The 24,578-nt window shown below is 40.7% G+C and overlaps 1 protein-coding gene across 1 annotated transcript in view; it reads left to right on the forward strand.

The window, feature by feature from the left end:
- The first annotated feature begins 3,280 nt into the window (after window positions 1-3,280).
- fancl (FA complementation group L) overlaps window positions 3,281-24,578 on the forward strand; it is a 32,521-nt gene continuing 11,223 nt past the window's right edge. Inside the window, exons 1-9 of the mRNA XM_061040815.1 lie at window positions 3,281-3,608; window positions 4,847-4,905; window positions 5,063-5,123; window positions 5,951-6,007; window positions 6,306-6,403; window positions 14,174-14,270; window positions 17,108-17,176; window positions 24,050-24,200; window positions 24,297-24,380. Of these exons, the coding sequence (XP_060896798.1) occupies window positions 3,489-3,608; window positions 4,847-4,905; window positions 5,063-5,123; window positions 5,951-6,007; window positions 6,306-6,403; window positions 14,174-14,270; window positions 17,108-17,176; window positions 24,050-24,200; window positions 24,297-24,380 (796 nt within the window). The 5' untranslated portion in view covers window positions 3,281-3,488. The remainder of the gene's footprint in view (window positions 3,609-4,846; window positions 4,906-5,062; window positions 5,124-5,950; window positions 6,008-6,305; window positions 6,404-14,173; window positions 14,271-17,107; window positions 17,177-24,049; window positions 24,201-24,296; window positions 24,381-24,578) is intronic.

The following is a 24,578-nucleotide window of genomic DNA, read 5'->3' on the forward strand; positions in this document are numbered from 1 at the left end:
GAAAGGAAACTGAAGGACAAGTGTGCATTGTTGGAGTGTGCTTTTGTTGTAATCATGTTTTGATTGGATTAAAATGGGAATTCGCTGTATCTCCAGAGTTCCATTATCCGCATGTTGACGCAATTTTTGAACACTGGTTTAAAAAGAGGTTTTGGCTGATGGATGGAGGATGAAAGTAACTTGACAATAATCAGGATCCACAATCTTTTTTTAAAAGATATTTTTTTTGGCATGTTTTTCCTTCGTTAGATAGCACAGCTGTGAACAGGAAATGCTGGGAGGAGAGAGTGGGGGATGACATGCAGCAAAGGGCAGAGGTCGGACTCGAACCCACAGCCGCTGCGATGAGGACCATAGACGCACATGGGGCGCGCAACATAAGCGCAAGGCTATCGGCGCCCCATGATCCAGAATCTTAACATTACGTTGATTCCCAGTCCAATGGAGGTCAAGTCAAGTTATGACCAAAGTGCAAAAGAGTTTCTTATTAATATTGTTCATGCCTATCGTATCAGAGTTGTACTTTCACACATTTTCAGTTCAAATAATATCTGTCAAGTCACTCTTTATCGCCCAATAAGTGAGTGTGATTGTGATTGAGCCTACAAATCGTTAAAGCCTGCAGCATTCATATTTCTTTGTTTTCTTCGTATTCTCATTCACTTGGGGTCATGCAAAAAAAAAACTCTTAACAGTGATTGTCGGTCTGCCAGAGAGTGTGCTCATGCTCGATGACTGCAGATGATGAGTCTGTGAAAACAAGTGCAAATCGAAAGAAAACAAAAAGTCCGATTTTTAGATAAAGACAAACAGCGAAAACTACCAGTATGAGAACAGTTCAGATCAAAGGAAGGAAAAGCTACCTGTAGTTATGGCTTACTGCAATGGGTGCCACCAAAAAGAACAATACTTATATGTTTAATATTTTGTCTTAATAGAGGGACCATAGACTGTAAACATTAATGGACGAAGCCTGAGTGATGTCAGCTATCTCTTCCTGCAGGGGTCTCCGGAGGCTCATCGGCAGCAGCAGCCAAATGCTGACTCAGCCTAACTTTCAGTCAACCTAACGACAGGCTGAGAGCTGGAGCTGAGGAGGGTTTTAAGCCTCTTGACAAACCGTTACATTGCTTCAACCTGTTGATCATTTCAGCTACGCGCCTAACTATGGATAACACGTATTGTTTAAAAAATCAAAACAGAGCCGTTCACCCCCCGTACAGTGTGTGCCAGTGATGACAATAACTAATCAGGCTGTAAACATGTTCATTTCTGCTTTGAAATCGGCTTTTTTGCCTGCTTTGTGTATGTGACTTCCTGGGTTCCTGGAGCCAGCCACAAGCAGACGCTCGACGAACTGCAGGATTTTGCACTTCCGCATTGGCTTAATTTTTCAAGACCTAAGGATGCCGCTTGAGTGGGACTGACCAGTATTTGTTGTCATTTTATCTTTTTCAGATCAATAACACCATTCTAATAAACATTCTCTCGCTTTAAAGCAGATGTGTTTTTTTTTCAGTGAAGAAGTGCTGATAAAACAACTATTTACTAAGTACACGCCTGGAACTAAACACCTGACAGACATAGTATGTGCCTCGGTAGTCATTTTGATATACGTAGCTTTAAGTAACTAAATGAGAGCAATAAGACAATATACAGGATTTCCTAGCTTAGCTTAAAGCAACAACAAACAAAATACAGTATTTTTATGCATTTCATTTGTTAACAAAGTTACATCAAGGTTAAATCTTCTTCTGAGTGGGTCTGTAATGTGATGATGCAGGCCTATACCAGTTAACATCCTGGTTCCTTACCAACCTGACATCAGCAGTGGATGAAACATTCCTGGATGATTTCCTTTACAAATGATTTTTTTGGACACTGGCTCTGCTCTGCACTTTCTCTGACCTGAGGATGATTACCTTCTCTACATCTTCCTGTAATGTTAGGTAATTGTCTAACATCGTTTTTTTTTACTTTCTTTTATCAATAAAAAAAAATGCCATTAAGCATGGTAATACTTAATGGCATGTCCAGCTTTAAACTTCACACATACTTGAATCTACAAGCATTGTTTCAGAGACAAGAAGAGTAAGTTTGGGAGAAAAATTAGAAAGAAATAAAGGCTATAGTATGACATCTTAGAAAATGCAACATGATTATTTGGAATTTGCCTTAATCCACACGTATCATATCAGACTACCTATCAGATATGATTTTAGTTTATGAACCAGTACGGCCCCTCACATCCTCCAGTTCCTCTCTCTTAGTTGTTCCACAGAACAGGACAAAAACCTTTGGTGATGCTGCTTTCAGCTGTTACGCTCCGAGACTGTGGAACAACATTCCTGAGGGTCTGAGAGGAGCCCAGAATATCGAGATTTTTAAACGCAGTCTTAACACTTATTTATTCAGTCTGGCTTTTATATAGTGCTTTATATCAATTCAAATCTTAACATTACTGTATTGTCTTTTTTATCTTACTACAATTTTAAATATTTTCCTCTTATGTATTTATTTTAATATCTTGTTGCTTTTATCTGTCGTTTTTTTATTGTATTTTATTTTTATACATATTTTTAATTCTTATTGGTGTGCATTAGTCTCTCAATGATTTTATAAACTACTTTTTGTCATTAACTTTTCTGCACTTTTCTGCACTCTTGTAAAGCACTTTGAACTGCAATTTAATTTGTCTGAAAGGTGCTATATAAATAAAGTTTGATTGATTGATTGATTTATTGCGGGCAAAATGATTATTATTTTTTTACTTGGCTAATTGAAATTATATAGCCAATGACAACACATTAGTTCACACTGCTTACCTGACCAGACTTTATGGCATATGCTATTTGAATAGACTCATTTAATAATGTTGTAATTAATCATCTTTCAGTCAGCTTTCATTCAATATTACAACTTTTCGTTTCAAAATCAACTTGCAATACTAACCTGAGCAGGTGACTGGTAGAAAAAGATTAATCAAGCCAGAGAAGTGACGCTTCCGGTATTACTTTCACAGTTAATGCGACGTTGAAATGCATCAAGTAAATATAAAAATTCTCTCTGAGTTCTAAATCACTCACTGTGTCTACGCGCTCTCTCTGTCAAAAGTAACTACTAAATTGACCTTTTAATTACTCTAACTAAAATTATGAACGTACAGCCAAATGATACGGCTATAAAATGTGTTTACTTACTCTAATACCATAAGACATATCGAGTGTTTTTATTGGAATTCCGATATTTCTCAAGGTCTATGAACGCAGCTGGGTGACGTCACTTGTTTTGCTTTTGATGGCGGGAGGCGAATACTTCACACTCTCCTTTGCAAAATGATCCTCGACTCAAACGAAGGGACTACGTGTTTTATGTTTTATCAAACAACATTTATTGAAATGTCTCATTCCGAAATATTGAAACGTCACCAATAACTACAGTAGTTCCTGTCCGGCTTCCTGACGTTAGCGAAGTCTTCCTTGTTTGAAATGTGCCTTAAAGTTGGATTAATGAATGTCAACATGGATAATTCGATGGCTGAAGACAACCCAATGCTTTTACCCCTGAACAAGGAGAAAACAGTCTATGATGGATTCATTACAGTGCAGGTACGATGAAGTGTTAAAAACAACGGGGGTACCAAACTACATTACAAAAATGCAACAATCATTACAACAATGATTTTGACACATTGAGATGCTATGTACATTTTGTCTTTATACATTTTACAAATGTTTATATGCAGCATTTAGATTCGGCACATGTGTCATCCTCAAACACTTTACAAAATGCTCTTATTGGCGTCATTTATTATTTGACTGATGCTTAACATTTTACGTTGTTTTGTGCCAGAGTTATCTGCAATCTCTGTCAGTCAAATAAGTAGCCTAATGTTTGATGTTATATTTACTCTATGTTAGGTTTAATGAGGGACAAAAAATGACTAAAGTATAAATAAATAAATGAATGTTGGGAGAAATGCATACAATAATGTATAAATAAATAAATAATTACATAAATGCATCAATAAATATATAAATAAATATATATATATAAATAAATGCAACAATTCATATAAAAATGAATATATAAAAAAATATATTCATATATTTATTTATATATTTCTGTGTCCATGTTGTACAAGGAAAAGTAAATATGTAAATTAAGTGGGCTGTCTTAACATTACTGAAGTAGGATTGGTCAATTTTGAAAAACAGACAGAAGCAAATTTACATATATACTTTTCCTCTTACGACCTGGACACAGAAATAAATAGATGTGTAAATGTAAAAATACGGAAATATATTAATAACTCAATTAATGTGGAAATGTATGCATTGATACATATATAACTGTAGAAATACGCTAATAAATGAATAAATACATGTAAAAATATATAAATAGCCTTTTTCATTAACAAAGTGTATTTATTATTTATTCATTGACGTATTGTTTTCTGCATTTATATATTTATTGATGCATTTATTTAATTATTTATTTATTTATACATTATTGTATGCATTTCTCCCAACATTTATTTATTTATTCATTTATTTATTTATTTATTTATACTTTAGTCATTTTTTGTCCCTCATATAATGCTGAGTTGAAGAGTTGATAATGTTGGTGCAGATGTGAAGCAATGCTATGTTAAACCTAATATGCACACTTAACAACTTGTAGCCTATATTATTACTTTGTTAATGAAGTTTGGCAGGTCACATGTTATTAATTCATTCATTTCGGCTGTTTAACTTGAGAACTTGTGACTATTAAATGGCAAACGTACTAAACATGCTGCTCAGTGTCTGTCATGTAATTAACAGTCTTGATTTTCTTCTCACAGGAACAAGACTTTCGAATGAGAATTTTACTACCACCTGATCGTCAGATGAAACAGGCCAGGTATAATGTTAACACCTCACCTTCATCTTTTAATATGACACTAAGACCAATTGATTCTGACAGACCTCACACTCTTTTTTACAAACGGATTGTTCTCATTTATGTGCTTTATTTTCTAAATGAGTCACTGTATTTAATCATGACTTTGTTCTTATAGGCTGCATTGCTGTTGGCAGTTAAAACACCTGTTGCGTGGATATGAGCACATAGTGAAGCAGGTAAACTACATGCAGTGAAAAACCATGGGTTGTATTTGGCTGAACAGTGTGCCCTGTATTTTTTTTGTTGTTGTGTTGCATCTGCCTGCTCTGACTGCATTAAAGAGCCCATATTATGCCCTTTTTGGGGTTTGTATATTTAATCTATGTAACTACTTTTGTACGTTCACAATAGCTAAAGTCCGAAAAAAGTGTCTGTTTTCATGTACTGCTCCTCCTTGCTCCCTCTCCGCTCTGAGTCCGTCAGCTACGCTCTGCTGAGCCCAGACTGCAGAGCCCCACGTGGGCCAAGTCTGCTTGAAGTCTTGACTTTGAATTTTTTCACATAGATGTTCCTAAACATGCACAGGACACTTGGAAAACACACTAAAGAGCATATAAAACCAGAAAAAGCAGAATATGGGACCTTTAAGGCTGATTCGTCTGTGATTAACATTTTTTGTTGCGTCATTTTGGCTCCTTTTGTGTTTTCCTGCATCATGCCAGGCGTCCCTCTCATACTTATGTGCCACCACTCAGGCCGGCCCTCACTCTCAAGCAGAGAAAAATATTTTTCACTGTTTAATTAACATCGCCTGGAAAATGTCCCTATTTGTTATGTGGCCCCTCAGGGTTATTTGGATGAGATTGATATTTCACCCCGGGCTGCAAAGTTCATTATTTTCACAGCCTTTAAGCTATCATTAATTATTAAAGCTGGTGGCAGCCCCCATTAATCACAAACAGTGTGTTTGATTTGAATGGCTGGCTAGAGGAAAAATCGACACTGTCACTTCATTATCCTCCCATTCAAGGATGTCTTTTCTCTCTTGTTTGACTTCGCACAGAGGCTGCAGCAGTCGGCCGAGCTTGTCAGTTTCATTCTGGAGCTGAAGACCGTCTTGGTAAGGAGGAGAAAGACACAGTGGTTAGCACGGTCACTGTGACATTGTCGCTTACGAATAGGAACCTTCAGGCTCTATCAATAGCCTTGATTGTGAGGCACACATGTACATGTATATTTTGTTAGATTAATGAAAAGTGTAGCAGCCTTTGTGCTTGCCACCAAACAAAGCATGCGACTTATTGGCCCTGATTTATTTCTGCTGTATTAATGATGTTGTGCAGAGTGGTGAAGCTGTGCTGTGATGTGTATAGTATGTAAGGTTTAGAATAAAAAAAGCCTTCTCTCTGGTTTTCTAGGAAGTGTGTCTGAAGAACCGTCCTGAGTGCCGCTCCATCCCGCCTCCTCAGTATTACTCTCAGCTCATCTCTGAGATGGAGACCCTTGGGTGGGACAAGTAAGTGACCACTAGGAGCACCAATATTGCAACTGGAACTAGGTTAACACAAAACATGACAAGATAAGTATTAATGCAATTAATATAGGGAGATGCTGGTATTCTTAAACCTGGACCCTATTTTTACATATGTAATGTCTATCTAAGTATGTCCACTAGAAGTGCTTGTTCTCGCCTCTGAGTGACTTAGACTGTTATTACAGCTGATTAACAATATGCCACCCAGGCACACTCGCACTCAAGGATGAACAGATAATAGTTTGGTGATCAAGGACGGTGAAGATTCCAGTTTTCAAAAATGTTTTGGCCTTTCCTAAATAATTTATCAACTTGACTATGACACAATTTCAAACAGATGTCTAACTGGGTATACCACCAACAAAATGATGGGATTTTATACACAAAATATCTAATGTCAACTTCACTGTGATGTCATAAAGTCCAGGAAAAGCTCTTATCTGGTACTCATTTCTATTTCATTGTTGTGCATTAAGTGTGTCAAGTATGTATGAAAGGAATATCTTTAGATTAGGCACAAACATCTACTTGTGCTCAAGGATAAACTTGTCATATTTCTATGGTCACAAGTCAGCGATTTAACATAATTTCTGTCCTGATATCACAATTGCAATTGCAGCAACTTTTGCAAACTGAAAGTCTATTGAAAGTCTGCTCGGGGGGAGAGCGGGGCTCAGGAAGCAGGACATGTTGTGTTGTAAAAAGGACAATGGTAATGAAGCAACAGAGTTTGACATTGATTACAGTTTTTGACTTTATATCAATGCTATGTGTAGTTTGACATAGTCATGGTACCAATGAAAGAGCAGAGAAGAACATACTGGGGAACAGAAAATCTATTGAAGCAGTTTCATTACATGTACACGAGTTCACTACGGCCACAAGATATAAACATCTCCATCTCGCTCACTGTGAATTTTCCTGAATATTTCCTCCTGCGTTCTTTTCACACCGACTCACTCAGTCGGAGTGTAAAATCCGGCAGGTTGCTTTCACACATGAAGCTCACCCTGAACATTTCAGGAAGTTTTCGGGAGTTTTGTTTTTACTGTAAGTCCACTGAATGGTTGCTGCACGGGAAATTAATTAACCCTGTCATTCTGTTCCAAAGGGTGACAGGTATAAACTGCATCTTGACTGGTTGGTGGAAGCAGACATCCATGAGGGGGTAATTCTAGTTTTAGGAGTACCATCATCACTTTTGATGTGCTTCAGATAAAACTACAATCATTGGTACCACAATAAAATACAAGTGCCACACTACTTCTTAAGGCATTGCCACTTCATGTAAACAGTTGTTTGAAATTGCTTACAGCACGAATCAAGTGATAATTAAATAATTATTTTCTCTCAATATACCGGTACAACATGGTAATGTTCCCATTCCCACTTACATGGTCCCATGATACTCTGGGAGTAATTTGCTCCGTGATGAAGATCCAAAATAACCACTCGGGTGTTTTCTCTCGCCTCTGTAGAAGTGCCTAAAGGAAATGTGTAGTTTACTGTAAATCTCAGAGATTGTGGGCCAAAATTTTTTACTGTAAGTTATTAATATAGACCTTTTTTTTGGTGCATTCTCCCAAGAGGTAAGATTAACATAGAGAGGTGTATAAATGTCTCCAAACCTCCTCTGCTTAGAACAGCTTTACAGAGCTCTCCTTGTAGTCCTCCCAGCAGCGTTAACTGATTGGAGAGCCTGCAACAACACAGCTTCACATTTACAAACGGCTCTTAATGACTTCCTTATTTTTAGTTATTGAGTTATAGTTAAATCCAGGTCACATTTAATAACTCTCAGCCCACGCGTGGTGACAGGCCTGGCTAATACCGTCGTCTCCACTCATCAGGAGAGGAGAAGAAGGAGGAGACGGAGGAGGAGGAGGGGGGCGGTGGTGGTTCGTAGGAGATATCTATTCTCCCCCAGCTCGGATTAAGCCTTGACTACTACACTCATTTTCCACTTTCCTATTAATGACCGCGGCTACAATTATGATATTAGCAAAATGCAAATGGCTCTAATTGAAGACTCTCAGGTTTTAATAGGAGAAGAGGGGGTGAAGGTATGCTTTATGCTGGAAATGGGACCAACATCATTTCCAGTGTCGTGTTACGGTTAGAAGGCATTATACACAGTGGGCCTCAATCTCCAAAGCACTCGAGATTCGCTTAGCGTCTTAATTGGTATGGGCCGTGCTAATAGCCACCAGGGGTTTTCAGCTGTAATTCTGTCTGCTGATTGGGCCAGGTAAGTGAGTCTTTCTCACTCTCCATCTCCCTCCCTGTGTCTCCATTTGAGAGTGTGGTCATCTTAATTGGCTGAAGATGGCATACCACATGTTAATTAATGGAAAATGAGGTCAAGTAGGTCAGCCGCCATCACTCGGTGGCCTCAGAACGTGGCCCTGGAAGCTCCGGGGCTCATTACGGGCACAGCTGGCACTTCATGTTCACAGGCTCTCAGTGAAACGTACAGAGTGTCGTCTCTTCTTCTCACAGTGTTATCGCTCTGTCACATTGTGTTGCTGCTCTTCTGAGGACAGTTATTGTGGCTCTCTGACAGCAGGACTCTGTTGGGTCAGCCAGGCCCCAGGGCTGAAGGGTTAGATGTTTTCTCACCATTGGGTTTATCCAAGAATTGATGTCACCCATTAGATTGTAGAGCCTTGAGTTCTACGTTTTGCCCATTGCCATCCCGCCTGGAATGACCATATTCAGACGAAAGGGAGGCTGGTTGGAGGTGTGTGTTGGTAACCTCGATGTTATCAAAGTTATACATTTATACAGTCCATTTCAGGCTTGTACATTATCCAGCTAAGTATCTAGTTTAGGCTTTCCCACGGAATTACATTCTATTTGCTGTTGTAGGACTGAAGATATTCCTGTACTAGTCTAGAAATGAAATAAGAGCTTGTGGAATGTAGTAAACTTATTGGTTGCTGGCGGCTTTCTGGCAAACATCTCTCAAGTAGGGAGAGTCAGCTGCAGGTGAGGAAATGAACTGGGTTCATTTGGAGTCTGATTACCTGCATACACCACCAATGTTAGCCAAAACACCGGTGAGGTATTTTGCCCTTATGCTGTAAACCAACACTTCCGATTAGGGATGTAACTGTACATTTGAATATGGGGCTAAAGAAACCGCTTGAAGTAGTCTCAGCCTCTAAAACTTGTTGGTGTCATTTCTCAGTGAAATTAGTCTTTTTGTGTGTGTGTTGTTTTCACCATGTTTTTTTTGTTCCATCATTTTGTTACGTAAGTAGGCCAGCTAATTAATGACTCCTTTAATGATTTGATGTAAATACAATTACAAACAGTATCAGGATTTATGCAGTTAAGTGTAGTAATTAATGAGAGTGGCCTGGTTAGTGTAGTCTGACTGCATGCTTGGCTTATTAATATTCAGGTGTTTTTGTGTCTTATAAGATAAGTGTGCATGTTCTTCTTTGTGCACATGATCTGTACATACATAACTTACACCGCCCTCCACTTCCTTTTACCCAAACCCTGTTTATACCATTGCATGGATATTCATTTCTAATGCCCTACACACATGCACTACATATGTGTTGCTATCACTGTTCATTAATCATTTTGTCGACACAAAAAAAGAAGACATACACAAATACACACAACACACACAAGCACAAATGTGCGTGGTGTGCTCTGTCTGGAAACGGCTCACTTGGCTGTTGAGTTGCAAATGGGATGCTCTCATCAGTCTTCCCAGTAGGACGTCTGACTGTCACGCTGTTTCCATCACGGCCAAGTAGCAGCGGCAGCTAGTCTCTGCTATCCTCGGTGTAAGAACTCAGAGGAGAGGAGATGTGTGTAGGCGATATACTGATGATACTTTTTCACTTCTGATACTTTTTTCTAAAGTGGTAAACTTTAATAAATGGTCAAGCACTGGTCTGACTAGTCCGCTCTTTATATAGAATGAAATACTCATTTGAACTGTTAAATGTTGTTTTTTCTGTCTGGTCAAATTCAGTTCGACTTATTAAGCATCTAATCTGAAATCGAATTGTTCTTTTTGTATCAAGGCATCAGGTCAAGTCAAATTGTAGGGGTTAGAGTTTGGTTTATCACAATCTGGGAACCCATTGGCAACCATTGTCTGATGGGGATATATGCCTCTGGAAATGAATGTCAGCCGTGAGACGTTAACATTGAAGATGTATGCTGTAGTGTCTTGGTCCATTACATCCTCTGGAGTAGTGCCTGTTCATCTGTTTCTCGTGAGTCTCCGTTCAGCAGTAAATAAGAGTTACACAGAGACTTCACTCTGGCTTCCTTCAGTTGTTTCACTTGTGTGTTGATATCTGTTTATAAAGACTGGTGATTTGTTGTCAGAAAACTGCTGATGGGAGCTGGTATGTCAATAGCACAGAATGTGTTCTGGCTGCTTTGGCTTTCCTTATGGACTGATATCCCTGCATGCACCAAAGCCTGCTGATACTGTATGTGATTGGTCACTTCAGACCGCAAGCAGACTGCTGAAAAGAAACCCTCTTCCCATGTTGAAAATCCAGACACACAGGTACAGATTCTACAACTTTGTAAAATCTGTAAATAAATATATAGTCGTTAGCAGAATATGGTGGTGGAGAAAAGTAATATTGGATTTCTGCAGCCCCAAAAGTAACCAAAATAGAAACTACTCATGAACGCGTAGTATCCAGTTGCTGTACAAGTGTTCTGCTCCTGCATGTATTTCACTTCTAGGGGCAGTTGGTAGAGTCGTCGTCTCCCAACCGGAAGGTCTAGGGTTCGACAACATGTCCAATGTGTCATTGGGCAAGACACTTAACCCTGAATTGCTCCCACTGCTTCGTCGGCGGTGTATGAATGGGATTAGATAATACTATAATACTAATGGTCTCACTACATAGCAGCCTCTACCATCAGTGTGTGAATGTGTAGGTGTGACATGCAGTGTAAAAACTCTTTGAGTAGTCAGAAGACTAGAAAGGTGCTATACAAGCTCAAGTCCATTTACCATTTACTACTGGAGAAGTACAAGAGCTTGGGTGTTTGTCTATCTTAACCTTAGCAAAGAACAACCCAAATTGTGATGTTGGTGGAACTGCTATGGTGCACTGGATGAGATTGGATTATGAAGATAACACTTACTGGCCATAGGGGGCCACTGTCATGTAATACATTGTGGTCACAGAATAACTTTGTATTGCCACAGGCCATTGGGCTATGGTTAATGAATGAAATCATTTTGTCCTGATTGGTGACATTAATACATTTAAGTGGGTGTGCACAAGTGTTTGTTTAATAGGGAGGTTTATTTAGGATCTCTTAATATAAAGATGATTTAAAAAATAGTGATGGGTGTCGGTGAAATTGCAGAAATTGAAATGTATAATTTCCCATGCAAGAAGGGCAACCAGAGTCAAGTTGGCGTTATCGTGATATTGGGTGTGTATGAATTGTAAATGTAAGTTTACATATGAACTTCAGAAGCGTTGCCCTTCACTGATGTTTGGTTTCATGTGTGTGTGCGAGCAGGCGCCTTTGTGAATCAGGCACATTGGACTCCATCATTCCATCACTTCCCTAAATGTGTGTGTGTCATTCCTGAGCACACCGCTCACATCACTCCTTTCTATCTCGACTCCATAAATCCTTGGCAGATATACAGCCCATGTCAGCCTCGGCACAGAGCGCCCGTCGTAAAGTACTGTAAATCTAGAGGAGGACCATCCACATCCTTTGTCTCAGATCAGTCTTTTGTCTCCGGGTCTTCAGTAGACCAGAGAAGGACTCGAGAGGGGGAGGAAGGAGCGACTCCTGCATAGTGTGCAGGAGCAGCAGTAAATCTGACTGCAGTCTTAAGAGTGTGTGCTCTGGCCGGATCAGTGTTTTGTCCTCGGCCTCATAGGTTATAATTAGCTGAGGGAGGAGGGGGTGTGATTTACAGGTTGACTCAAGCCTGAAACTGTGAACCAATGCTAAAGTCACCAGGGGACGGATGATTTTAAGTAGGCTCTGACTGACTGCCTACTAAAGTCCCTGTAGAGTGAGCATTACATTCATTTACTCAAATAGTGGCAAGTTTGTTCAGAGTCGTATTACTGTCAGACTGTGCACATGTACTGATAGTCTTGATCACACCACTACAGCTTTAATAACATACTGTCCTCTGGTTAAATGATTCTCCAGGCCGTGTGATTGGATTACTTTTTTCAAGCTTTGTACTAAGGCTGTCTAGAATTTTTCAATACAACATATTGTAAAACAATACAATCACCATTATTTTAAGGATCAATAGTATCGAAAAGTACTGAAGCTTTAAAAACAACCTCAGATATTCAGTCACTGTATATCTTTGACCCAAAGCTGCCATGAGTTAGAGATAGAGAACTGTCTAAATTACACAAATTCATTGTGAATCAAAATGTTGACAACATATTTTTGCAACTTCAACTGCAGAGTGCAGCAGTTGCCTGCCTGCATATTTGGAAAGCAACAAACAATTAGTTACCCAAATTACAATGTCTGGGACTTGTGTTTTTGTTGCCATGGAATCATAAAAATGGTAACTGGTAAATGGACTTGAGCTTATATAGCACTTTTCTAGTTTTCTGACTACTCAAAGCACTTTTTACACACCTACGTGTACCTATAAGTCACACCTACACATTCACACACTGATGCTAGAGGCTGCTATGTGAAGTGACCATCAGAAGTAACTTATCACAATAATACACATTCATACACCGCTGGCGAACCAGTGGTAGCAACTTGGGGTTAAGTGTCTTGCCGAAGGACACATCGGGCATGTGGCTTAGGTTGACTCAAGGTTAGGCTGAGACAGCATTTGGCGGCTGCTGCCGATGAGCCTCCTGAGCCCCCTGCAGTAACAGATGGATGACGTCACTCAGGCTTCATCCATATATTTATATATCCAATATTTACAGTCTATGTATGAAGCATGATACTGTATATGATCTATAATTATGATAATATCCTGATACAGCAACTCTGCAATTATTGTTATATTGTAAGACAGTGATACATCCATTATCTGATTGACTTAAGAATACAGAATGCTACTTGAAGGGTCAAGTTGTATTCTTTACTTACTCACCACAGTTTCAACTCTCATCACAAATCATCTCTTGACTTCTTTTACCTGCTGTCTGACATTTCCTGCTGTTTTCTTTTTCTTTGACCAGTTATCTTTAGTTCATGTTACTCCCATGTATGTCATCAGCACCGCCATGAGGAGTCATGAATTGGTGACCCAGTGAGTCGTAAATAACCCACATGTCATTCCCCTCTCTGTCCCCTGGATTTTATATTGCTCTATCTTTATTTTATCCGTCCCAAAACATGCATTCAGTGTGTTTTATTCCAGAAAGCATGTCCATGATGTTTCTGTGTTGACTCAGCATAAAAATAAATGCTCTCAGCCTAAGCGTGATTGGATTACATTCCTCCATTAGAGCATTACAAAATTAGAATTTAAAGAAGGAAAGCATGTAACAAGTCGCGTATGTTTATAAAAGTGAAGCCGTCGACTGATGCAATGTCACCGTGTTGGTACCCGGGGTTATAAATCTAAAGAGTTGATGTCTCAATATTGCTCTCTGCCGCTGTGATTAATGATGGATGATGGCTGCTGTCAGTTTACACTGTTAAGTGTTCCCTGCTCTGTGTACGGATGTTGATTTATCGTGTTATGTATTGTGTGTGTGTGTGTGTGTGTGTGTGTGTGTGTGTGTCCATCTTCAGGCTGCTCTCTATAGACACAGAGTTTAGGACGGTGAAACTGAAGGCAGAGGACTCCTCTGGAAGGCAGCACGTCCTCACTATTAAACTCAAGTCTAAGGTAAGCCACACTCTCTCCTGAACACACACAAACACACACACACACACACACACACACACACACACACACACACACACACACACACACACACACACACACACACATAGAAACACAGTTTACCAAAAGGACTTTTCACACTGAAAATTATCCCCCATCAACTGGAAAACTCTACAATTTGAGGTTGACCTACAGCCAATCCAAATCCAAAACAGGCCAACTCCACTGAATGCATATGGGTTGTTCAATTTGCTGATAGCAAATCAGTGATTTACATCTGCACCCCGAAATCTAGGTCAAACTGGAGAGGCTGTGGAGAGACATGATAACCCACTGTGACTGAGATGTAGCACAGATAAAACATCTCCACATAGACCTCAGCATGATGGAAAACCTTCCTGTATGCATAAAGAAAACCAATACACCCACACTCATCTGCATAGTGTCTGTTTGAGCTCGCTGCTGTTGATGGGGGCATGTACAACCTTTCCCTGCTGTAGATAAAGGTAAATGTAGGTTTGTTGGAGTATCAGGATGTTTGAAAGTTTCCATGTCACAGATCTCTAAATTGTCAGACACGAGGTGACAGAGTGTGTTTTATAATCCCAGGAACGGAAAATTGCTCTGTGTTGTTTTTTTGGTATGAATTGTAGATGCATGTCGACCAGGCTCCACAGTCATCTGAGTGTACTAGAACATCATTCTCAGAATGTGATAATTTTGTGTGAATTCAATTATTGTGGCATTAGAGTCGCTGGTAAGTCCCTCTAATAGGCTCAAGGATCCCCATGAGTCCCCCCAGCCCCATTATAAAAAAAACCACTAGGCTAGAGAAAGACTGTTAATAAAGAATAACAGTCCAATCAGACGTTATTGCTTCTTGTTAACCTTAAAGGGTAATTCCAGTTCATTATGACTCGGATCTCATTTTCAGCCTTGGCCATCATTTCTGTCAGTTAAGACGAAATTGTCCTCACCATATTGTTCTCCTACTCACCAGCTTAGAATGATCGGTAAGTTTACCATCGTAAAATCGTTTATTTAAGGGTGCCTTTCAGGTCACTCTAGGTCACCTTGAAAAAAATAAATAAATAACAGCGCACTATCAGGGTGCTAAAAGGCGGAAGCAATACACAGTAAAAAGCAGAAAAGCGCATGAAACAATGATAAAAAGTATTGTGCCAGGATTTAAAAGTAGAGAGAGAGTCAGGGTCAACGGATGGCTTGTAGGAGTTCCAGAGGCGAGGGGGCTGCACAGCTGAAAGCCGGAGACCCCATAGGGGTTAAGCAGACAGGAGGAACAATGAGGAGCATGGAGGAGGAAGATCACGTGTAGGTCTGTACATATGAAAGAGATCAGAGAGGTACGGAAGTGATGCAGAGCCTTGAATGTAAGAAGGAGAACATTAAAGATATCTATTTGATAGATATTTGGCAGCCAGTGAAGTTGTCATTTTGATGTGATTGAAATTGCATTAAAGTCATTGTAGAATCTAAAATGTTTACAAATACTTCTTAAAAGTAACCTTCACATTTCTTGTAAAAATCCCTTTTCGCATGGGATAAGTTTAACTTGGACTGGATAAGTCTGTAATTCATTTCAATTTACTGACACTTCCGATTGTAAACATTGAGGAGCTGCATGACACCCATCTTGTAGTGCACCTTTCGCTTTGCACGCGTCAATGCCTTAATGAACACATAACCTACTGTTAGCACAATTTGAGCTCGAAAGACAGAAAATTTTCTTTACGGCATGCTGTAAAACATGTCATCCATCAAATCACTCTTCCACATCTGGTTCTGCTGACGGATTTTAGTTTGCTGTTTTTTTGCGGATGGCATTCTGTGAAGCCCTGGAGACCTTTTACAAAAAAAAAAAAAAGTATCACTCCAAATGACTGAGATGCTGATTCGGACTGGATTACTGCTATCAGAGGACTTCTTGGTTTTGCTGAGATCTGGTGGGTAATTTGCCCTTGACTTTTTTTTTAGTCACATGGTCAATTCAAACAGGATTAAAATCACAGACGTCCTCTGCAATTATTACCAATCATCAGAGGTCCTCAGGTTATAGTAATTCAGTGTGAATAGGGCTCAAGTAAAGGCACATCTCTCTGTGTTCATGAACCACATGTTTGTAGATCCTGGCAAGAGCACCAGTATCTCCCAGTGCGGTTGTGTATATTCCAGGCGTAGTGGAAGAGCAGCAGGGTGAGGTGGTGCTTATCTACTATAGGCGCAGATGACATCCACTAGAGACAAGGGAGGGTGGTGGACCCCACTCTGAGCCCACCTGCCCACCTGGCCCTCCTCACCCCTCTGGCACTGGGTAAAAATAGCTTGAAGTCCTCCAGCTGCTTCCGCCAGATTCAGCGCCAGGTCATCCCTCACCAGGCACAGCCAGGGAGGAGGCAGCACTGGCATGGACTCGTGGATGGGGCTTGGACGACAGGGGAGTGAGAGAGGAAGAGCTCGGGGAAAGGACAGAAAGTCGCTGGTTGGTGAAGGTGAACAGAGAGAGAGAGAGAGGAAATCTGGCTCATATATTCTGACCAGAGCCTCTTATGAAGGAGCTTAAGGAGGTTTGGCTACATAAAAACACTAATGTTTATTGTTATTTCATAAAAGACGGGCTCAACACAAATCATGAAGAAGTAACCAGTTGCTAAAGAAGAAAACGGCAAGGACAGATGGAGTTACCCTTTGTTATAATGGCTCTCATGTAAAATTCAGCATTATCATTCACAGAACTAACTGCTCATTGGTGCCTTGTTTTATCAGAGACTGTCATTTAGTAATTCTAGTAAGAACTATACCATTTTGTCATACACCCACAGCATCCTGCAGAGGCTCCTGAATGCTCAGCTGACCTGCCCGTCCCTCTGGCCTTAACATGGACACCACAGGTACAGTATGTGTATGTGCACACATCCTCTCACCAAACTAGTCCTCCATCTCCAATTAAAATGACTAACTTTTATTTTTAATTTGTTTAAAAAATCACTCACTTAAGGCCACAAACTTCCAGCTGTAATGTCAAGGTGTCAGCTTATCATGCACACTCTGTATCTTAACTATCGGTCATATGCAGATGACAAAATACAAAGTGTTTTGTTTTTTTTTGGCTTAACGTAGGGTATGGTCTCTAATGTGTACAGGGATGTGTGATGTAAGCTGATGTTATGAAGCCCTCTGAGACTCCATGATTTAAGGGATGGCTAGTGTTTTTTTTATCAACAGTACGTGTACAACATGCAGAACACAACAGTCTGTCACTTAAATGTTGTCTGACATAAAGGACTTTTTTTGAGGTACAGTACATGTTTTCATCAACCACATCTGCAGCAATACATAGCTAAGTGAGGGAACACCAGCTTCTCTATACGAAGAACATGAAGACTTTTACCTACTATACATAGTACACTTGCTATTGAAGTACCTCATACAACTCCATTTAAAAAAAGAAAGAACCAACAAACTATCCTTTTAAAGGTCACATTATACAAAATCTACTTCACAATGGATTTCTGGCTGTAACATATCTCCCTAGTCTGTCTACAAACCTCCTCAATTGTGAGAAAAGTCCATCCTCTTCATCTTTTGCCTGCTCCACTTTTCAGAAAATGTGTGCTCAAACAGGCCGTTTGGGCAGTAGCCCCTCCCCCAGGTGGGTGACACTCCCACAGCTAGGTGTTTGTTCTGCCCTCTAAGTCTGCCTTCTCACTGTAAACAATAGTGCTTGGAACAAGAAAGTCCAAGCCATTCAAGCCCTTGAAGAGGGGGCGTGGTCAGACATAGCTCATTTACATATTTAAAGGTACAGACACAGAAACAGTCTGTTCTGAGCAGGGCTGAAATAGAGGGGTTTATAGAGATGATCAAATACAGGATCAGAGTGGATTTAGAACAAGAAACTTCACACACATGTTTTGGGGAGCTCTGAGGCTTATTTTAAACTTGTTAAAAAGGAAGATAATATGTGACCTTTAAGGGCGACACAAATACACTTGTCTTATCCTGTGCTATTCATTATTCACCGGTTGTATAAAGACATGTTGCTTTCAGCACCTAAAGTGTAGTCCACTGTTTGCATGAAACTATTTTGATTGAAAAACCAGCTCTGCTCTCCCTTCGTCTCCCTTTGCTTCCTAGTTGTTTTTTTTGGTTTGCTTTCTTGCTTCTTTTACTGTGGCTCTGCTTCTTCTCTCTGTCAGTGCCTTCAAATCTGTGTGTCATTTAAACAGATACACATACTGAGGTATCCAGTTTGATTTCATTTTTCAGTCACACCAACAGATTTCTATCATAAAAACTACTGCTCCGTGTCTTAGCATTGCACTGGACCGTTCTACCCAATGTTTCAAATGTATAACAGGGGGGTGTCTGTGTGTGTGTGTGTCTGTGTGTGTGTCTGTGTGTGTGTATCTGCGTGTGTGTATCTGCGTGTGTGTGTCTGTGTGTTTGGGCAAAAATCAGAAAGACAGTGAAAAGGAGAATTTGAGCTGAGAGATGCTAATTTGTGTGTGTGTGTGTGTGTGTGTGTGTGTGTGTGTGTGTGTGTGTGTGTGTGTGTGTGTGTGTGTGTGTGTGTGTGTGTGTGTGTGTGTGTGTGTGTGTGTGTGTGTGTGTGTGTGTGTGTGTGTGTGTGTGTGTGTGTGTGTGTGTGTGTGTGTGTGTGTGTGTGTGTGCTGTTGAGCTGATACATGGCAGGCGTACAGTGAGGACCAGCTTAGAACAGCGCTACCGTATGGAGCCTGTCTGCCTGCTGGGCTGTTGATGGATCTCTCCCACACCGCAACATGAAGTGTGTGTATATTTGTGTGTGTGTCATATGTGTATGTGCTTGCCTCTGTGCCAAGTGTGTTTCTTTGTCGTATTTGTGAAGTGTGTGTGCGTGTGTGCGTGTGAGCGTGTGCATATGTGTGGTGGGGGGAAGGGCCTGTCTGTCGGCAGTACTGACATGTTCATTTGAATGAGTAATTATTGCCTGCTCTGTTGCAGGGCCAAGACATGCCACTCTGCGTTTGTGTGGAACTAGAATGGCAAGAGAAATAAACCTGTGTGTGTGTGTGTGCGCCTGTGTATGTGTGTAGTTTAAGTCCTCATGTCCTGCTTGCTGTCCATGTAAAAGGTGATTTTTAACAACCAAAAACGGCATAAATTCAGAAACCAAGGAGGTTGCACTGTTAATAAAAAATAAATAAGGCTGGCCCATTGATCCAATGTTAAGACTAAGTGCAGTAGCTGTCAGATCTTTTTTTTTTTTTTTTTTTTTGTTTAAATGAGTTTTGCCGACCTGGTTCAAAAAGCTTTAAGGATTGACGTCTTTATATCAGTTATCAAACGTCTTTATCAGGCTGCATGCTTCTCATGTTTTACCTGTAAGAAGCTCGTTCATCAGAGTTTCAACAGCACCAGCTGTCGGCTGGACATTGAAAAACATTTACAGCTGTCTACTTTCTCTGTTTCAAGATCTCAGTAGTTAAAGAACAAAAGGTATATTATGTCAAATGTAAAGTGGGAGAAGTCAATAAGATTACAGATTAATTGTAATATTAACATATAATGTAACTATGAACACAAATATTCTGATCCTGAATGAACGGAGTTAGCTGGAACACCATCGTCACCATTACTGGAACCCTAATATTCATGTTTCTGGATTCCAAGGAGAGTATGATAGAATGAACTAACTCTGGAATATGTGGGAATTCTTCTGCTCCCTGACAAAGGTTAAAGGGGCGATATGTAAAGAGCACATAAACAACATGTTGTAAAGACGTGGATTTCTTCAAAAGGGTGGCTGTGGGTCAGTGGGTAGAATCGGTCGTCTCTCAACAAGAAGGTCGGGGCTTCGCTCCTGCAGCCACATGTCAGATGTGCCCTATGGCAAGACGCTTAACCTCTAACCTCTAGTTCTAATCTCCACCACTCGAGAGTCTGAAGAAGATAGCTGGAAGAAAAAATAACAAGTCAAATCATTTCATGAAGATACTTCCCAATGTTTCTCGCCAACTGTGTCTGCTGTGTCCGCTTTCCATCTGCACGTTCACTTCCTCATGCACTTACCCTACATACTGACAGGTCACAAAAAGATTAAACATTTTGGGGGTTTGTTTAATGCCTTTATTTAGAGATAGGACTGTGGATAGAGTTAGAGAGAGTTGGGAATGCCATGCGGGGGAATGGAGCCACAGGTCAGATTTGAACCCGTGCCATCCACTTAGAGGACTGTAGCATTCGTACATGGTCGCGGGCAATAACCCCTAGGCTACCAATGCCCCTGAACTCTTAAATTTCTTAATTTTTCTGAAAAACATGAAAATATCAATCATGTCAACATTTATTCTAACCATTGATATATGAATTAAATCTTGGTTTTATTCTTCAAACTAAGCACCAGTACAGCAGATCACACCTCCTCCTTTTAGTGCACGTCAACTCAACCATCATAATCTGATTCAAAATGTGTAATTATGTTTTTCTTTACATTTGTTTCCTCTTACTGTTGGTCCCTTGGTGTTGGCCACTGGGCCTTGACTGCTCTCTGTCAGAGGTTCAGCTCAGGTATTAGAGACGATCAGCTCTGGTACCTCTTCCTACACTTGTTGGCCTCCTTTTATTGGATCAGACAGCAGTAGTTTTTTTCTATTTATCTCCCTGTGGGACCTTATGTCACTGGACTTGCTGCTGTTTTATCTTTGTGTCTTTGCAGACCCTCCTCTGGCTGTTTTCAAACAGAGACCCTAAGAGGCCTCTTGATCTTAAGGGCCTAAATCAGCATGTGTCCTCTGAGGGGCCTTATTGGACCTTCTGCAACTCAGATTTCTGTTTTTTTCACACCAGTAAAGTTTACTAGCATCCATGCAAAGAGGAGTGAATTCTTCCAGCCCAGCTTTAAAGAGCCAGATTGAGGTCATTCAGAGAAAGCATAAATAGATAATATCTCTGCTCCGTCTTCTTTCATACCATCTTACAGCCCTCCGCTCTCACTCATGGTCTTCTCTCAGATACAGCACGAATTCAATTACCAGCTCTTCTTCCCCCGTTCTTTTTTTTTTTTTCTCTCTCTCTCATTCTGAGCTGGGCCTTGCGTAGTTATCCTGAGCTGTAACCGTAATCATGCCACTGGCATTAATTGGGCTGTAATTGCTGAGGCTCTCAGCACCTGGACGATGCTTAATTGTGTGCACTGTGCTGGCACAATGACCCATAATTTTTGGTTCATTTTTTCCCTTAATTCTTTCCCTCTCATTCCATCTGTATTGCTCTCCGACACCTCTATCAGCCTCCCTTTCTCTTCTCTGTGTGTGTGGGTGTAAACGAGGACGTGTGTGGGCCTTAAGTTGTTACAGTTTTTTTTTACCAACTGGTCAATTTCTGTCTGCACTTTGAGTCACTCTAGTTGCCTCAAATGAAATGTAGCAGTAGCGTTCCTTTGCATCTCATTGTATGAAAAAGCTGATGATAGCTTGTGGTCAAGGCAAACATGGACGTTGTGTTATAAGCCAGTTAAGGGACTGTAGCCAAAACCTTGGCTCAGAATGTATTTCATAAATCCAGCAGACAGGGGGAAGCAGGACCATCTTCTGCTCTCTAAAGCCTGGCTCACACTGCAGGATAATTGGGCCGATTTGAGCTCCGATTCTTCCTTCCTGACAATCTCAGGGTCTCTCCCGACTCGAGGCTGCTCGGACCCGATTATCAGCTCAGATTATCTTGTAGTGTGAGCGGTACAAAGATCCAATCTTAACGTCCCCGGTCTGCACGGCGATCGTTGGGGACGCCCCGATTTATTTCAAACATGTTTGATATTGGGGCGCTGGTGGAGCAGTGGTTAGTGCACGCTCCCCATGTATGGAGGCTGTCGTCTCAAGCGGGCGGCCCGGGTTCGCATCCCACCTGTGGCCTCTTTCCCGCATGTCATTCCCAACTCTCTCTCTCTCCCTCTCCCTGATTTCCAACTCTATCCACTGTCCTATCTCTCCATTAAAGGCACGAAAAGCCCAAAAATAAATCTTATTGATATTTAGAATTTAAAATCTTGATGTTTACGTCATGAAAGTGTCCAGCAGAAGTTGTGTGTGACCACAATATAATCACCAGAGACAAGGGAGGACCGTAGTCATGGTGACCAGCGGCAGGATGTTTTTTTTTTTGGGGGGGGGGGGGGGGGGTTTCGGTACAGATCATCAGTGTAGCACTTTTCTGAAACTTGTATCCATATATCTATGATCGTATCAACTTTCCTCTATCCTACAACAACTTCCACTTCCTTTTCTTTCACCAACCGTCATCCGTTGGAGTTTTCAAATGAAACTTTATTAACAATTGTCAACGCTCCGTCCCAATTTCACTCGTACAGTGTGAGCTCTCCGGCCGTGTCCGAAAATCGGGTCGTACAGTGTGAGCACGTACATCTCAAGGTCTGGTCAGGCGTCGTAAACAATTCAGTCGTACAGTGTGAGCTGACATGCCACCCCGACTTTTATACAATCAGGGAAAAATCGCACAGTGTGAGCCAGGCTTTAAGCAGTTTTTCTCATATGCACTCAGTCTATGCACCGTGCAGCAGTCACAGAATGTGAACTTCAACCCCCCCTACTGGCTCCAGGTGAATTCTCCTGATTATATCCTGCAGCGTTCTCACATCAGCTCACTCTGACTTTCTGCTGGAAAAAATACTGAGGAGACTGGCAGGAGAAACTCCAGGGAATGTGTCTCTTTGCGTTCACACATACAGCTCCTCCTGGAAATATCAGGAGTTTTTCAGGAGTTTTCTGCAAGTGTGAAAGCCGTGTTACTGTCCTTTTTCAGATTTTTGTAGTTTTTCCAGTCGATACTCCACAGTTCATTTCCATCTCTGTATCTGATCCGTGGCGGCAAGGAAGTGTGGACAACAGGAGCGCAAGGAATTACAAAGGAGAAATCCTTCCTGCATATTATCCCATATGCTCTTTTGTAAAGCGTCTTGAGAGAACTCTTGTTATGAATTGGCGCTATACAAATAATGATTGATTATGGCTGTAACTAAGCTTTATTTTGAAAATCAACTAGTCATCAATTATTGAAACTATTAATCGACTAAATGGATAATAAATGAATACCAGTTATCTCCCATCAGTAGGTCAACAGACAGCCCAACACTGATGTCACTGCAGTGAATACATGTAATCATTCATGTTTCCAGGAGCTGTTCTTATTGTGTTATTGCTCATATTGTTGTAATGTTCTGTGTTATGATGTAAGTCGTTATATTGAATGTTGTCCTGTTTTTTAGTGTTGTTTTGATTTTAAGTGTAAGATGTCATGACACAGTCACTGTATACTTTGTTAAAGACCTTAGGAAGATTAGCTGCAGCAATGCTAAGGCTAATAAACTCAATTTCACAACTACTTTATTGCTCATATTTAGCCTTCAGCTTTTACTCTTTCAGACTCAAACATGCCATTAAAGCCACATTTTCATCTTGGCTTTGACATAACTAGTGTTATAGTGAGAAGGATATATGTTTTAATTTTGTTCTGATTTGTAGAGTGGTTACTGCAGTTTATGTTAAGGGTTTGCATCATTGTTTAGTAGTAGAAGCAGAGAAAAGAAAAGATGAAGAAGAGAAAATAAAACTCCAAGTAGTGCATTTTCGGTCCAGGATTAAGTACTTGTAGTAAAATTTTGTGTTTCTAAGGCCTTAATAAACACCTGTTCACCCCTTTTGAACTGCTCACACTTCTCTTGTGTTGTAAGTGACTGGTGTGCTCGTTCTGTCCTGGTTTGCTAGAGTACTCTGGAGCAGCTTCACACTCAGTTCCTGCTGGTTTTGGAGTCTCTGACAGAATTCTGGGACGTCGTCGATGAGATTGACAGTAAAACCTGGATCCTGGAGCCAGAGAAACCCAGCCGTTCTGACACCATGAGGCGCATTGCCATCGGTAAGGAGGACTTGGCACTGTCAAAGACGAGTTCTTAAAGTTTTTTTTTATTAAAAGAATCCAATTGTTGTTGTACATCTGTGTCTGTGTGTGCAGGAAACAACGTATCCATCAAAGTGGAGGTGGATCCCAGACATCCCAAGATGCTGCCAGAGTGCTGCCTGCTGGGGGCTGAGCATGGTGGGTAGGACCGCAGACACATGGCACCACTTGTCAGAGTTTCAGGCAGAGCCCGAGCACGAGAACTGTATCTGCACTAATACACACCAAGAAGTGACACACTGTGTTGTAGCAGGTGAAATCTTGTTATGATACAGCCATCAGGTGCACACAAGGTATGTGAGTGAACTGCTTCCCAGGATTCTTGAAGGAATTGAA

Source organism: Labrus mixtus, chromosome 6, assembly GCF_963584025.1.
Source record: "Labrus mixtus chromosome 6, fLabMix1.1, whole genome shotgun sequence".
Lineage (NCBI taxonomy): Eukaryota > Metazoa > Chordata > Actinopteri > Labriformes > Labridae > Labrus > Labrus mixtus.